Here is a 16,077-nt window from a genome sequence, read left to right on the forward strand (position 1 = left end):
TGCTGGGCTGCAAAGCTGCCCACAGCCTCTGCAGCACAAGTTCGATCCCCTGCCACTGGGGAGGGTCCCACATGGCGCGCAGACCTCTCCTGCCGCCCGCTGCTCCCCTCAGCAGTGTACTTCGGTCCTTCTGCCTGCTCTGCTCCCTGCTCTGGCTCTGGTGAATTCTCTCACCCTCCCGCGCTTCTGACTATACCCAGTGCTCGTATAAATAAACAAATTTTTTTAAAAATCCCTCCCTGATAAGGGAGTTGGGCAGGTGGGGTAATAAGGAAGTGTTAGGGGGAAAGGATGTCCTGAGCAAATTCCATACAGGCTTTGTGGACTCCACCCCCACTGCAGACCAAAGCCATCAGGACATTGGGAAAGACAAATCCCGTCACCACCAAAGGGAAGGTGGCTGGGACCTGAGGGTGGGGTTAAGCAGCCAGGTTGGTATAAAACCAAACAGGGTCTCTCTCTTGCTCGCCTCCTGGCTTCACAGCTGGTGGCTCGTGGCCAGCTCTGAGAGTGCCATTTGGGATTCTAGGTCGGCAGATCTGGTAGGACGCATTTAAGACTTTATGTCCCACTTTTCTCCTGAGTTGTACATTTCCTCATTTGCCCTTCCCTTTTATTAACCTTTCGTGTGTGCCTGCAGTAGAGTATTAATAAGTCCCTTTAAGCGTGCGGGTGAGGACCCACAGTCAGGCACCCCGTTTTGTATCAAGGCTGCCCTGGAACAGAAGGAATGAGAGAATATAGAGTTGGAATAAGAACAGGGTAGAGGTTGGGTGGATGGATATTTTTGTGGTTTTCCATCTACTCCTACTATATTTTGTGAGGAAGGGAAGGGAGGTCCAGAATGCTGGGTGAGTACAGAGTAAGTGGCTCCTATATCAGTCAGAAAATTAATATTCTTTTTTTAATTTAAATTTTATTTTTATATTCCCCCATACAATTACAACCCCCTTATTTTGACCCCAATCCCTCCTTTCCCCGCCCCCCACCCCCCCATAGAGTGTCTCTTGTTCATAGTTGTTTGTTGATTTTGATATTTTCTTTCTTATAGTTATTCTTTTTCCTGGTCCCTTATTTAAGTTTTCTAGATTCCTGCTATGAGTGAGACCATCTGGTATTTTTCTTTTTCTTTCTGGTTTATTTTGCTGAGCATGATCCCTTCCAGCTCGATCCATGTTGCTGCAAATTGCATGTGTTTATCTTTTTTGAATGGTGAGTAATATTCCATGGTGTATATGTACTACATCTTCTTGATCCAGTCATCTATTTTTGGGCATTTGGGTTGTTAACAAAGCTTAGCTATTGTAAATAGTGCTGCTATAAACATAGGGGTGCAGGTGCTCTTTGGAATTGATGTTTCTGTGTCCTTTGGGTAAATAGCTAGGAGTGGAATTGCTGGATCATATGGAAGCTCTATGTTTATTAGGTCCAGAAATCTCCACACAGCTCTCCATAGTGGTTGGACCAGTTTGCACTCCCACCAGCAGTGCAGGAGAGTTCCTTTTTCTCCACAACCTCGCCAACATTTGTTGTTGCTAGTTTTTATAATATGTGCCATTCTCACTGGTGTATGATGGTATCTCATGGTAGTTTTGATTTGCATTTCCCTGATTACAAGTGATGTTGAACATTTAGAAAATTAATATTCTTACCTGCAACATCCAGGGTTACCCCAGGCTCAGTCATGGAGACCGTCAGCTGGTTAGCCGACATCGTCCTTGGACCCTGTCACTCATTGTCCAGGAGGCGGGCTGGCAGCTGAGAGACTGGTCCCTCCTCCCTTCGGAGAAGGGGGCAATCCCTTTTCCAGTGGCCTTCCTTTTTGCAGGAGGGGCACGGCCCAGGTGGATTTCTGGGTTGTGTACAGTTTGTGCTGCGGTGTCCAGTCTTGTTGTACCTGCAGCACGGGGCCGTCGAAGCTCCTCTGTTCTCTCTTCCAGGCAGGTCAGTCTTCTGTCTTGCTGTGCCTGGGGAAGCCTGGTCTGCAGGGCGCCGGCAATGGCGGCGCCTGTTGATTGAGCTGCCTTTTCTCACTCACCACAGCCTTCATTTCCTTCTCCAACCCTGCACTTTGGTCCCTGTTATTAAAGATTTTAAAAGCCACTTCTAAAAGCTCGTGTGGCAGAGTTTGGGGTCCCATGGCTAGTTTTTGGAGTTTTCTGCGAATATCTGGTAGACTGACTAATAAAATGAGTCCCCAGAATCACCTCGCCCTCTCCCGTATTAGGATCCCTGTCGTTTCTTCTTCCTGAAAATTGCTGCAGGACCATTGTGAATTCTCCCATTTAGCGTGATAACTAGCTCTCCTTGGCTCACTTAGTGGTATTTAGCCTGAAATCTCATTGTCTGATGTTAAGATTATGACTCCAGCATTGTTTTGTTTGTAATTTTCTTTATACTTCTGCCCATTCTTTTACTTGAAACCATTTAAAAATCACTGTTTGAGGGCCTCCCCAGTGGCGCAGTAGTTGAGCGCTGGGTTGCAAAGCTGCCCGCAGCCTCTGCAGTGCCAGCTTGATCCCTGGCTGCCAGGCAAGGGTCCCACATGGCGCACAGACCTCTCCTGCTGTGCCTGCTGCTCCCCTCAGCAGTTTATTTTGTCAGTCTGCCTGTTCTGTTCCCCGCTCTGGCTCTGGTGGATTCTCTCACCCTCCGCGCCTCTGACTCTACCAAGTGCTTATATAAATAAATAAATAAATCTTAAAAAAAATCACTGTTTGAGGTATAACTCTTTCAGAGCTAGTTTTTGCTTAGGATCTAAACTAAAAATCTTTTGTCAAAGATAATGGAGTGTAACCATTTATATTTCTGAATAGAACAGCCTCTTCTGCCTTGTCCCCTCATGCAGGCTTTGGAGGGACTATATTCTTTTTTTTTTTTTTCCCAAAGGAGTTTTTTTTTTTCAAGATTTATTTATTTATGCATACAAGTACTGGGGTACAGGCCAGAGGCGTTGGGGGGTGGGAGGATCCACCAAGACAGAGTGGGGAGAAGAACAGAGTGAATGAAGTACACTACTGCAGGGAGCAGCAGGAGAGTCAAGAGAGGTCTGCTGCACCATGTGGATAGCTCCCTGGCCTGGGATCCAGCTTGTGCTGCAGTGGTTGTGGATAGCTTCATAGGTTGTGTCTTAATGAATCCCTTGCACCCCCAGGGGATGGGTAACCATCCACCCAAAGGGGACTGGCCCAGAGCAAGGCCCGAAAGCTGCCCCAAGTCCAAAGCACCTCTCAGTGGGGACCCACAGAAAAGGATCAGAAACACCCAGACAAGTCTGGGAGGAAAAGAGCAAAATGAAAACCAATATAAAAGCTTCCATTGTCACCTCCCCATGGGTCTCACCCATATCTGTGTCACCCAGTCCATGACCAAAAGGCAAGTGCAGTTTCTTCACTTGTCTCTTGGCTCCATGTGCCTCCTCCAGGTCTCCTTCTGGTTCCATCCTGCTTCCTTCCTTTCCAGTCTCCTCTGCAGCCTCTTCTCCCTGCTCAGCTCCACCCTCCTGGGGGCGGGGGGGCGGCAGGGAACCTGGACCTTTCCCTTTCCTGGGGAACCCCCCTGCTTCAAGACCTCTTTCACATGTTATCTGTTTTTGCTTCTGAAATCCTTTGAGATCTAATTCTTTCAGCAATGTGTGCTCACTTTTCTCTTGAAATCTCTTCCTGTTGGTGGAGTCTGTTCCTTGTCTGTTCCTTGTAAGTTGGCCTTCCCTTCTGAAATGCTTTAGTCTTTTTTAGTTCTTTCTTTCTCACACACCACCCTCATGTCCGCCCGCCCTTTATCTGTTCCTTTCTTTCTTTTTTTTTTTAAATACATCTGTTTTTTTTTTTAAGATTTATTTATTTATACAAGCACTGGGTACAGTCAGAAGAACAGGAGGGTGAGAGAATTCACCAGAGCCAGAGCGGGGAGTAGAACAGGCAGAGGGACCGAAGTACACTGCTGAGGGGAGGAGCAGGCGGCAGGAGAGGTCTGCGCGCCATGTGGGACCCTCCTCTGGTGGCTGGGGAGCAGCTGGGGATTGAACCAGCGCTGCAGAGGCTGCGGGCAGCTTCGCAACCCAGCACTCAACCGCTGCGCCACCAGATAGGCCCTTTATCTGTTTCTTTCTAACCTAATTCTTATATTTCTGCTTTTGGCTCTTCAACTAGAATTTCATTTCCATTTTTTTTTTTTGTCAATTCATGCTGTAGTTTGGATTATTTTTTGTTTTGTTTTGTGACAATGTTTTGTAGTGAATTTTCCTCACATATAAGGGAGTATTAGTGTTCCTTTCCCCTGTCTGTCTTGTAACATCTTTGCATGCATAGTATATTTAGTGCTTTAAAGAAAGGGCTTTTTTCTGTATTTGAATTACTTGGATTTTCCTGGACCAGCAGTTAGCAGGAAGTTTTGGTGGAAATTGGGAGAGAGGCCAGGATAGTTCTAGAGGCATCTCTGCTGAAAGCTCTCTCTTATTCCTTTGATAAGGGCTCTTCCCCCTGTCCACACCTCTTTTGCTTTCCAGAACCCAACCTGGCTGCCTTCTAACCTGTCAACTTCTTTTTAAGGGGTTGCTTCTGAGACATTCCACTGCTGGGCTGCTCTGCACCCCATTCTCCCCACCTCACTGCCAAAGCTGCTGGCATGCTGGGCTTTGGGCCATGCTTACGTGTGATTTGTCCCCTGGCCCTGGTCTCCCGAAAGCTGTAGCTTGTGGTTTATTTTTGCTTGTCCCTGCTGCTCCCTAGGACATCAGTGGAAGAGAAAAGATTCAACCCGAGAATCTGCCTTATTCCTAACAGTAAAAGAAATGTCTGTCTCCCCAACTTTTCTGTTTGTAGTAGCCCCCGAAAAGCAAACACTACCTCCCTGATTTCTGGCTTTGAAGGAAGTACAGATTGTAAAAACAGGCATTCTTACAAAGATCACCACTTGCTGGTCACTGTCACACTTACTTCTTGCATAGAAATCATAATTTATGCCCTAAAAGATCGGAGGGTGTGGGGAGGTGGCCAGGGGACAGGACAGTGAGCCCTCCAGCAGGATTTAAAAGCTCTAGACATTCACTTTATTTTATATTGAACAGCGTCTGAATTTCATGACCAAAAAGCTCCCCCACCCCTCAATTTTATGGATGAAGAAGCTGAGATGCAGGCATGGGCGCAGGTCATGTGGGTTATTAGTGGCAGATCTACTGCTGTCAGGAGGAAGCTGCCTTTCTGGCCCAGTGACCTTCCTCAGATAAGTCACACTTCTCTGAGCCTCAGGTATCTGCTCGTTTGAACTTATCAAGGAGTTGATCAGCCCTTGCCCTGTGTCTCCAGGTCAGAACTTTCAGTTGCTCCCACCCTCTCCTCACCCTCTTCCTTTGTGTAGAAGGAATCTGAGGCCCATAAAAGAAAAATGACTTGCCCAAGGTCACGCGGCCAGCTGCGAGCAGGTTTGGGCAGAGCCAGAAGCAAACGCCAGCCCCAGCACCTCTGGCCGCCTCTGACAAGTCACTTTTCTGAAAATTGAACAAGAGCTGCCGTTGGCTGGAAAAGTGCCACCCACCCTCCCCGGCGCTCAATGTGAACTCAGATGGCATGGCCGGGCCAGGGCCTCCTGGCTGCAGTGGGGCTTTGTGGCCAAGTGCAAGAGCACAGCGGGCCCCACCACCCCATCAGCACGAAGATGCCACCACCAAGTCACCCAGCTCCAAGCCTTGCGGGTTTCCTCTCCCTGGCATGGGGTGCTGGTGCCCTTCAGAGGCAAGTGCTCACCCCTGGCTTGGGGAGCAGCTTCCTTGGGGTGTACAGACAATATGGCCATGCCTCTTTCCCCCCCATCTCCTGGCCCTGCTAGCCCCCGGGACCGCTGCCTCTCAGGAGGCTCTCCCCTACCCCTCACCCCCGCTCATGTCTTAGCCCCCTGTGAAGGGGCATATCTGCCTGGCTGATGCCCCCATCGTGATGGTCAGTGGCCAGAACTGAATCACATGCCCACCCCAGAGCTAGAGAGTAGGGTCTGTGGGGTACAGGGGTTCCCCAAGGAGTCAGGATGCTGTTATGAAGGGAAGGGGGTGGATGTAGGTAGCCTCACGCAGGAGCCTCGCACAGGTGTTCTCGCGTGCTGAGTCATTGCACCTCACCCCATACTCACAGGCCAGGTAACGCAGCCACGCACTGTTTTGGATGCCTGTCCTCATGGGGTTATGCTCCCAGTAAACCCCAGAAGTGCATACCCAGACACACGGTGCATAGCGTCACTGCTGTGGCGTGAGCTCTAGGGGGGAGGTTGGTAGACATAACAGAGCATGACCCCCCTGCACTGGGAACCCTTTTTCCTGCCCAGCAAAGGCCACCAGCACATTCCCCATGAACTGCCTTGTCAGGGATGTTCAGGGCAATATGTGACCCCGGGGTCACCAGACCAGAGAGGAGGGGCCCCAGAGGAGGTGCTGGGAGACACATCCACAGGCCCTTGTGCCTGTGTCCAAATCCCAACTTAGCCTCTGTCCCGGGCTCTGTGCTGGGGGCTCGGAAGGACTACCTCTGGTCCTCCGGGAGCCACTAGGCCAGCCCCCAGCCCAGCAGCAGGGTTCTGGGTAGGCTGGGCCTGACTAGCACTGAGACTGTTGTTAGGATTGTTGTCAGCTAGGACTGGGATAAACCGGGCTGGACATGGGGGCCCACAGAAAGTCAGAGGTGCAGCTCCCCCACAGTGGAAGCTGAGGTGGGTGCAGGCTTTGAAGGGGTGACATGCACCAGGTTGTGGAGCCTTTTCCCGGCACCTACACCTGCTGCCTGAGGCCCTGTTCCCCAGTGGGGTGCCACTGGCCGGACCAGCAAGGTTTGGTCAGGCCCTGGGCCCTGTCTCCACCAGCCATGAATTTCTCCCCTTTCATTTCCTGCCTGTGATGGACTGGGGTTCCTGAGATTCAGGAGACACGGAAGCGTGTAGAGCAGGGTGTGACCGAGTCACAGGCTAACTGGCGCTGTCTGCCAGGTGTGGGGCTAGAACTGGGGGGTGGGAGGCAGCAGTGGTACGAGCCTCTGATGAGAGCCAGGGCTTGGACGGCAGCTGTGAGGCCCACCCAGGGGGCAGGAGCATGCTTTGGGCCTGAGGTCACAGGGGTATTGGACTGTGACCAACTTGGCTGCATACACACTTTCTATTCCTGGGTCTCGGGCTCCAGCACCAAACATGGAGCTACCCAAGTCTGCTCCCTCGGCTTAGGCAGAAGCACTGGCGGCACCATGAGACCCCACCCTGCACCATGGCTGCTCCAGATCAGCCCGCACCAGCCCACAGGCAGGGCCATCCAACTGTGTGTCCAGTCCTGGGTGTGCTTCACCTTGGTTTAAAAATGCTCAGAACTGGGCCTCCCTGGTGGTCTAGGGATTAAGTCAGCGCTGTCACCACTATGGCCCGAGTTCAGTCCCCGGCCAGGGAGCTAACCACACGGCGTAGCAGCCCTCTCTTGTCTCCCCGCTGCTCCCCTCACAGTGTGTTTCAATGGATCTGCCTGTTCTGCTCCCCACTCTGTCTCTGGTGAGTTCTCTCATCCCCTGCACCTCTGGCCTGTACTTCAGTGCTTCTACGCACACACACACAAAATGCTCAGAACCATCCAAAAATGCTCAGGGCCAAAATAATGTGTCTCCCCATAGAGGAAAACTGGGGTGGGCTACCCAGAGTTACAGCACAGCTGTGCCCCTCCCAACCCCCACTCACCCAGTTTCCTCACTCACTTATTCACTAGCTCACTTTTTCACTCAATGGTTTGCTTGTTCACTGACTCACGCAGTCGTTGATTTACCCGCTGATGCGCTGCTTCACCCCTCACTCCTATCTCACACAGGAGCTTCACGCAGGAGCCTCATGCAGGTAGCCTCATGCAGGTAGCCTCACGCAGGTGCTCTTGTGTGCTGAGTCATCGCACCTCACCCCATACTCACAGGCCAGGAACGCAGCCATGCACTGTTCTGGATACCTGTCTTCATGGGGTTATGCTCCCAGTAAATCCCAGAAGTGTACACCCAGACACGTGGTGCATAGCGTCACTGCTGTGGCGTGAGCTCAGAGGAGGCTGTGACGAGATGGGGGTTGGCATTTTAGGGGAGCTGGAGTGGGCCCTAGCAAAAATATGATTTTTTTAGGGGCTACCCAGATCCCAGCCCTCTTTCTGGGGAGCCCCTACCTATACTTAGCTCTGTGCCTAAGCATGACCCTGCCTCAGACCCCAGTCTGGAACCCCAGTCTCTGCTCCTTCGGGAGATGATTTTTGAATGAAGGCATGCGGTCAGGGGCAGTGTGGAGGCCTGAGACAGCAGCCGGGGTGGATTTGCGAAAGAGGAGGAGGCTGGGGGATGGGGCAGAGAAGAGGCCAGGGGAAAAGTGGGGTGTGTGGACACAGGACCTGGGAACCGGCGCCCCACGCCCTCGGGGTCTGCAGAGGAGTGGCACGGCCTTGCTTGCACTTTAGATGCATGTCTCTGACTACTGAGTGAGTCAATGAGAGGAAGCCCGTTCCCTGTGTGCCTACTGTGTGCCAGGCACTGAGCTGAGCAGCAGGGAGGGGGGTCCCTATGGAGAAGCCCCTCTCAACATCCCACAGCTGCGCCTCCCCGGAAGGCACCTTCTCCCGGCCACCGGCCCTTTGCTCGCTTGTGTGTTCCAGGCAGTCAGGGGACAGGCCCCAAGCCTGTCTTATTCTCTTAAGACACCTGTGGGCTATTGACCCAGTAGGCATCACCCTAAGGACAAAACAGGGTCATGGGCAGTCTCCCTGTTCTCTTCCTTCCAGACCTTTGTCTGTGAGAAGCAAAGTCCAGGGCAAGGGCTGGGGAAACCAGCCTGGGCAAGGCTTCTGGACTGGGTAGGCATCCCCACGTAGCTGGAACACACCACCCTGACTGTCAGTGAGCTTGCCATGCTGGCGCCTTGGCCATGCGGTGCCTAGGCTGGCCCAAGCCCTGGGCCATGCTGGAAGTTCTCCCTGCTGCCAGGCAGCCGGCCCTCTGGGGGAAGTCCCAGGCCTGGTTGGAACTGTGGGCCCAGGGACCACAGTCTATCCGCCTGGTTCTGACAGCCTCTCACGCACCTGGCTGGCCTGGGCCGTGATGACTGCACTTTGTAGGTGCCACTTGGGAAACTCACAGGGGAGTCCTGCCCAGACCTCCGCCCACGGCCCACTGCCCCCGCTTACAGGAGAGGGAGGACACAGAACTCTGACCCAGGGGTGGAGGGTCCACAGTCACTGTTGGCTCTGGCTGGTCTTGGTGGGGTTCTTGGGTCGTGGAGGCCAGCAGCCTTCCTGAATGTGGTGGCCGTCTCTTGCAGATTGGCCAGTTCCTACAGGAGGTTCCTGGTGTCTTGGGAAGAGACCATGTCCACGTCCCCCCACTGTCTGCCCCGGCAGCTCTGGGGCACCAGGCGGAAGCGGGTTTGCACCCTGTTCATCATCAGCTTCAAGTTCATGTTTTTCATCTCCATCGTGATCTACTGGCACATTGTGGAAGAGCCCAGGAACCCGAGACAGCTCTCTAGCCTGCCCTTCGACGTGCCCTGCCCCCGCCTCCAGCCCTCCGCCCCGTCCCCCAGCAGCACCCCTCCCCGCAACATCTTCTTCCTGGAGACTTCCGACCGCACTGACCCCACCTTCCTGTTCCTGTGCTCGGTGGAGTCAGCAGCGCGCGAGCACCCCGAGGCCAGCGTGCAGGTCCTGATGCAGGGGCTGCGGGGCGGCGACGCCTCCCTGCCGCGGCGCCATGGCCTGTCGCTGCTACGCTGCTTCCCCAACGTGTGGCTGCGGCCACTGGACCTGCCCGAGCTGCTCCAGGGCACGCCCCTGGCGGCCTGGCACGCGTTGGCCTGGAGGCGCTGGGAGCCCTACCGGCTGGCGGTGCTGTCCGACGCCGCGCGCCTCGCGCTCCTGTGGAAGTTCGGAGGCGTCTACCTGGACACCGACTTCATCGTCCTCAAGAGCCTGCAGAACCTGACCAATGTGCTGGGCAAGCAGTCCCGCGACGAGCTCAACGGCGCCTTCCTGGCCTTTGAACGCCACCACGAGTTCCTGGCGCTGTGCATGCGCGACTTCGTGGCGCACTACAACGGCTGGGTCTGGGGCCGCCAGGGCCCGGAGCTGCTCACGCGCGTCTTCAAAAAGTGGTGCGCCATGCGCAGCCTGGGCGACAACAGCATCTGCCACGACAACACCACCTGCCGCGGCGTCAGCGCGCTGCCCTGCGAGGCCTTCTACCCCATCCCCTGGCCGGACTGGCAGAGGTACTTCGAAGATGTCAGCCCCGCCGAGCTGCCGCGCCTCCTCCATGCCACCTACGCCGTGCACGTGTGGAACAAGATGAGCCAGGGCACGCGCCTCGAGGCCACCTCCCGGACCCTGCTGGGCCAGCTCCAGGCGCGCTACTGCCCCACCACCCACGCAGCCATGAAGATGGTCTCCTGACGGCCGCGGGGCCCCCCACCCCAAGGGAAAAGGGTCTCCGCCTTTCTTACTGGGGACATGGAGATGAGGCCAGGCAACTGTCAGTGCCCTGGAGAGGACAGACGATGAAGTTCTCTGCCATAAATGGAGACCCGGAGTATAAATGAAGCTGCAGCAGGAGGAGGCTGGGGAGAGCCGTCGAGAGCAGCGCTGCCTCCCACTCTCCCAGCCCAAGCTTTTATTAAAGACATGAACAAAGGAACAAGAAGATAGCACACACTTGTGTTTTTGCTTATACAGATTAATAAGTTACTGCCGAAAACAAGTTTACCAGGCACACGCCAGCACGTCCTCAGAGAACAAGAGTCAGTTCTGGGAAGAAGTTCTGTTTGCAGAACTTCCAACGTCCTGGAACTCCATATGTGAGTAAACAGGTGCTCTCCAAAGACTCCAGCTCCCCGCAGGGCAGCAGGCTCCCGACATGTCAGCCCAAGGAGTATTCTTTTTTTATATATATAATAAATTTTATTTTTATATTGCCTATACAATTGCAACCCCCTTTTTTTGACCCCAATCCCTCCCCTCCCTGCCCCCCACCCCCCATAGAGTGTCTCTGGTTCATAGTTTTTTGTTGATTTTGATTTTCACTTTTTATAGTTACTCATTTTCCTGGTCCATTATTTAAGTTTTCTAGATTCCTGCTATGAGTGAGACCATCCGGTATTTTTCTTTTTCTTTCTGGCTTATTTTGCTGAGCATGATCCCTTCCAGCGCCATCCATGTTGCTGCAAATTGCAAGTGTTTATCTTTTTTGAATGCTGAGTAATATTCCCTGGTGTATATGTACCACATCTTCTTGATCCAGTCATCTATTTTTGGGCATTTGGGTTGTTAACAAAGCTTAGCTATTGTAAACAGTGCTGCTATAAACATAGGGGTGCAGGTGTTCTTTGGAGTTGATGTTTCTGTGTCCTTTGGGTAAATACCTAGGAGTGGAATTACTGGATCATATGGAAGCTCTATGTTTAGTAGGTCAAAAAACCTCCACACAGCTCTCCATAGTGGTTGGACCAGTTTGCACTCCCACCAGCAGTGCTGGAGAGTTCCTTTTTCTCCACATCCTCGCCAACATTTGTTGTTGCTAGTTTTTTTAATATGTGCCATTCTCACTGGTGTAAGATGGTATCTCATGGTAGTTTTGATTTGCATTTCCATGATGACAAGTGATGTTGAACATTTCTTCATATGCCTGTTGGCCATTTGCATTTCCTCTTCAGAGAAGTTTCTTTTTAGCTCTTCTGCCCATTTTTTGACAGGATTATTTTCTTTGTTGTTGTTGAGTCTCATCAGCTTTTTGTAGATTTTTGTGATCAGTCCTTTATCATTAGTGTTGTGTGCAAAAATGTTCTCCCAGTTGGTGGGGTTTCTCTTTGTTTTTGTTACTGTCTCTTTGCTGTGCAAAAGCTCTTTAATTTGATGTAGTCCCAGCTGTTTATCTTTGCCTTCACTATCACTGCTTTGGGCGATGTGTCTGTAAAGATGTCTTTGATGTGCATATCATGTAGTGTTACGCCTATATTTCCTTCTATGTATTTTATGGTTTCAGGTCTTATGTCTAGTCCTTTAATCCATTTTGAGTTGATTTTTGTGTATGGTGTGAGGTAGTGGTCAAGCTTCATTCTTTTGCATGTAGCGACCCAGTTTTCCCAGCACCATTTATTGAACAAACTTCCTTTGCTCCAATGCATAGTCTTTGCTCCTTTGTCAAAGATTAGTTGACCATAAATCTGTGGGTTTATTTCTGGATTTTCTATTCAATTCCATTGGTCTGTGTGTCTGTTCTTGTTCCAATGCCATGCAGTTTTGATGATTATGGTTTTGTAGTATAGGTTGAAGTCTGGGAGTGTGATGCCTCCATTCCCTTCTTTTTTTTTTTTTTCAGGAGAGCTTTGGCTATTCGGGGTTTTTGGTGATTCCATATGAATTTCATCAATAATTGTTCTATTTCTTTGAAGAATGACATTGAATTTTTTATTGGAATAGCATTGAATCTGTATATTGCTTTTGGTAGGATGGCCATTTTAATAATGTTTATTCTTCCAATCCATGAGCAGGGGATGTCTTTCCATTTCTTTGTGTCTTCTTCTATTTCTTTTAACAGTGTTTTATAGTTTTCTTTGTATAGGCCCTTTACCTCTTTTGTTAGATTTATTCCCAAGTATTTGATTTTTTTGTTTTCGATAATAAAAGGGATGATTTTTTTTTTATTTCTTCTTCTTCAGATTTATTGTTTGTGTATAGGAAGGCTACAGACTTTTGCATGTTGATTTTGTATCCTGCCACTTTACTGAACTGATTGATGAGTTGAATTAGTTTTTCTGTGGAGTTTTTGGGGTTCTCTATGTATATTATCATATCATCTCCAAATAGTGATAGTTTGACTTCTTTTCCTGTTTGGATTCCTTGTATGTCTTTCTCTTGTCTTATTGCTCTGGCTAGGACTTCCAGTATTATATTGAAAAGCAGTGGTGAGAGTGGACATCCTTGTCTTGTTCCAGATCTTAATGGAAATGCTTTCAGCTTTTCACCATTGAGAATGATACTGGCTGTTGGCTTGCATAGATGGCCTTTATGATATTGAGGTATGTTCCTTGTATCCCAAGAATTTCAAGGGCTTTTATCATGAATGGGTGTTGCACTTTGTCGAATGCTTTCTCAGCATCTACTGATATTATCATATGGATTTTATATTTCTTTTTGTTGATGTGTTGGATAACATTGATTGATTTTCGGATGTTGAACCATCCTTGTGTCCCTGGCATGAATCCTAATTGGTCGTGGTGAATTATCTTATGGATACATTGTTGGATTCTGATAGCTAAAATTTTATTGAGGATTTTTGCATCAGTGTTCATTAGGGAGATTGGCCTGTAGTTTTCTTTTTTTGTGTTGTCCTTGTTCGGTTTTGGTATTAGTGTAATGTTGGCTTCTTAGAACGTGTTTAGTATTAACCCTTCCTTCTCAAATTTTTGGAAGAGTTTGTGAAGGATAGGCACTATTTCATTTCTGAATGTTTGGTAGAATTCATTTGTAAATCCATCAGGTCCTGGGCTTTTGTTTTTGGGGAGGTTTTTGATTACCATTTCAATTTCGCTGCTTGTAATTGGTCTGTTTAGGTGTTCTATTTCTTCTTTATCTAGCTTTGGGTGATTGTAGAGTTGTAGGAATTTGTCCATCTCCTGTAGATCGTTGAACTTGTTTCCATATAACTGTTCATAGTAGTTACTGATTATTTTTTTGATTTCTGCTGTGTACGTTGTGATTTCTCCTCTTTCATTTATGATCCTGTTTATTTGTGTTTTCTCCCTCTTTTCCTTTGTGAGCCTGGCTAGGGGATTGTCTATTTTATTGATTTTTTCGAAGAACCAGCTCTTGGTTTCATTGATCTTTTGGATTGTTTTTTTAGTTTCAATTTTGTTTATTTGTGCTTTGGTTTTTATTATTTCTTTTCTTCTACTGGTTTTGGGGGTTTTTTGTTGTTCTTTTTCTAGATCTTTGAGCTTTGAGATTAGGTTGTTTCTTTGAGTTCTTTCTTGTTTCTTGATGTGAGCCTCTATTGCTATATATTTTCCTCTTATTACTGCTTTTGCTGCATCCCATACATTTAGTAAATTGGTGTCCTCCTTGTCATTCAATTCAAAGAATTTTTTAATTTCTTCTTTGATATCCTCATTAGTCCAGTGGTCTTCCAGTAGTGTAGGTTTCAATCTCCATGAGGTAGGAGAGTACCTTGCCTTCTTTTTATGGTTTATTTCTAGTTTGATGCCTTCATGGTCAAAAAAGATGGTTGGTATGATTTCAATCTTAGAGTATCTGTTGATGTTTGTCTTGTGTCCCAGTATGTGATCGATCCTGGAGAATGATCCGTGTGCGCTTGAGAAACATGTGCACTCAGATTTTTTTGGGTTTAGTGTTCTGTTGATGTCTGTTAAGCCCAAGTGCTCTAGATCCTTATTTAGAGCTTTACTGTCTTTACTTGTTTTTTGTCTCGTTGATCTATCCATTGTTGATAGTGGTGTGTTGAAGTCTCCCACTACGTATGTGTTTTCTCTAATGTCTGTTTTCAAAGATGACAATAGTTGTCTGATATATTTTGGTGTCCTTCATTTGGTGAATATATGTTAATGAGTGTTATTTCTTCTTGAAGTATTGTCCCCTTGATCATAATGTAGTGACCATTGGGGTCTCTTTTTATCTTTTTTAGTTTGAAATATGTTTTATCTGATATAAGTATAGCTGTTCCTGCTTTCTTTTTTGGTCCATTTGCTTGTAGGATTGTTTTCCATCCTTTAACTTTGAGTCTATTTTTATCTTTTGTATCTAAATGTGTTTCCTGGAGACAGCAAAAGGTTGGGTTTTGTTTCTTAATCCAGCCTGTGACTCTGTTTTTTTATTGAAGAGTTTAGTCCATTTACATTTAGAGTTAATATTGATATGTTAGCATCTGTATTTGCCATTGTGTTTGTCTTCCTTTGATTTTATTTATTCTTTTAATAACTTTTTTGGGGGCCTTCTTTTTTTGTTATTCGTCCCTCTGAGGCTCTGGCTTTAGGACTCCTTGTAGTATTTTTTGGAATGGGGGTTTAGTCATAATGAAATTCCAGAGTTTCTGTTTGTCTGAGCAGGTCCTTATTCTTTCTTCATAGAGGAAGGAGAGCTTTGCAGGATAGAGTATTCTTGGTTGGCATCTGTTTTCTTAGAGTCTGTTGACTATGTCCCTCCACTCTCTCCTTGCCCGTAGTGTTTCTTCAGAGAAGTCTGATTGGTTTTCCTTTGAATGTTATCTGTTTCTTCCCTGTTGTCAGCTTCATTATTTTTTCCTTGTCTTGGATTCTTGGGAGCTTTACTATTATGTGTCTTGGTGTATTTTTCCTCGTCATGGAAGTTTGGTGTTCTTCTTACTCTTGTATATCAATTTTCAGCTCCTTCTTCACGTTTGGGAAGTTCTCTTCAATTATTTCCTTGAATATTTTCTCTGTTCCTACATCTCTCTCCTCTCCTTCTTGGATTCCTATAACTCTTATATTTCCTTTCCCCATGGAGTCAGATATTTCCCGAAGTCTTTCTTCAGTCTTTTTCCTTCGTACTTCTCTTTCTTTTTCTGTTTTGATTCTTTTTATTTCTGTGTCTTCAAGAGTGCTTATTCCTTCTTCCATTTCATCTATTCTGTTTGCATTGCTTTTCCCAGAGTTCTTTAGCTCCTCCATTAATTCTTTGATCTCCTGCATTTCTTTTACTTCCCTCTTTAGGGACTCAATTTCATTCTTCTGATTGTTGATTATTTTTCCCTTATCATTGTTTTCCTTTATGACTTCTGACAGTTTTTTAATCATGGCAATTTTAAATTCTCTTTCTGGAAGGCTCAGAAGTTCTTCCAAGTTACTGTTATTGCATTCTGGTGGGTGTGGGTTTTTTTTGTTTGTTTTTTGTTTTTTTTTTTGTGGTGTGCCTTTTGCCTGAGGAGTTGCTGGGTTGCATGTAGTTTTTCTACTCCTTACTGCCTGTTTTCTAATTTGCTGTATGCCTTGCGACAGTGTGTTGCTGGTACTGGTCGGCATCTTTTTGGTGTGGTTTTTGTGGGGTTCGGGAACTGGCGGTCTAAACGA

General features: G+C 48.2%; 2 protein-coding genes across 2 annotated transcripts in view; both read left to right on the top strand.

Annotated features, from left to right (window-relative positions):
• Positions 1–16,077, top strand: part of LOC311188223 (saoe class I histocompatibility antigen, A alpha chain-like) — a gene marked incomplete at both ends in the record, with an annotated part of 296,532 nt that overhangs the window by 240,622 nt on the left and 39,833 nt on the right. The window lies entirely within an intron of this gene.
• LOC311167626 (lactosylceramide 4-alpha-galactosyltransferase-like) lies at positions 9,353–10,432 on the top strand (the record flags this gene model as incomplete). The annotated part of the gene is made up of 1 exon (XM_084228701.1): positions 9,353–10,432. The coding sequence occupies one exon, from the start codon at positions 9,353–9,355 to the stop codon at positions 10,430–10,432; it is 1,080 nt and encodes a 359-aa protein (XP_084084827.1).

This window comes from Talpa europaea (assembly GCF_964194135.1).
Source record: "Talpa europaea genome assembly, chromosome: 2".
In the NCBI taxonomy this organism is placed as follows: Eukaryota; Metazoa; Chordata; class Mammalia; order Eulipotyphla; family Talpidae; genus Talpa; species Talpa europaea.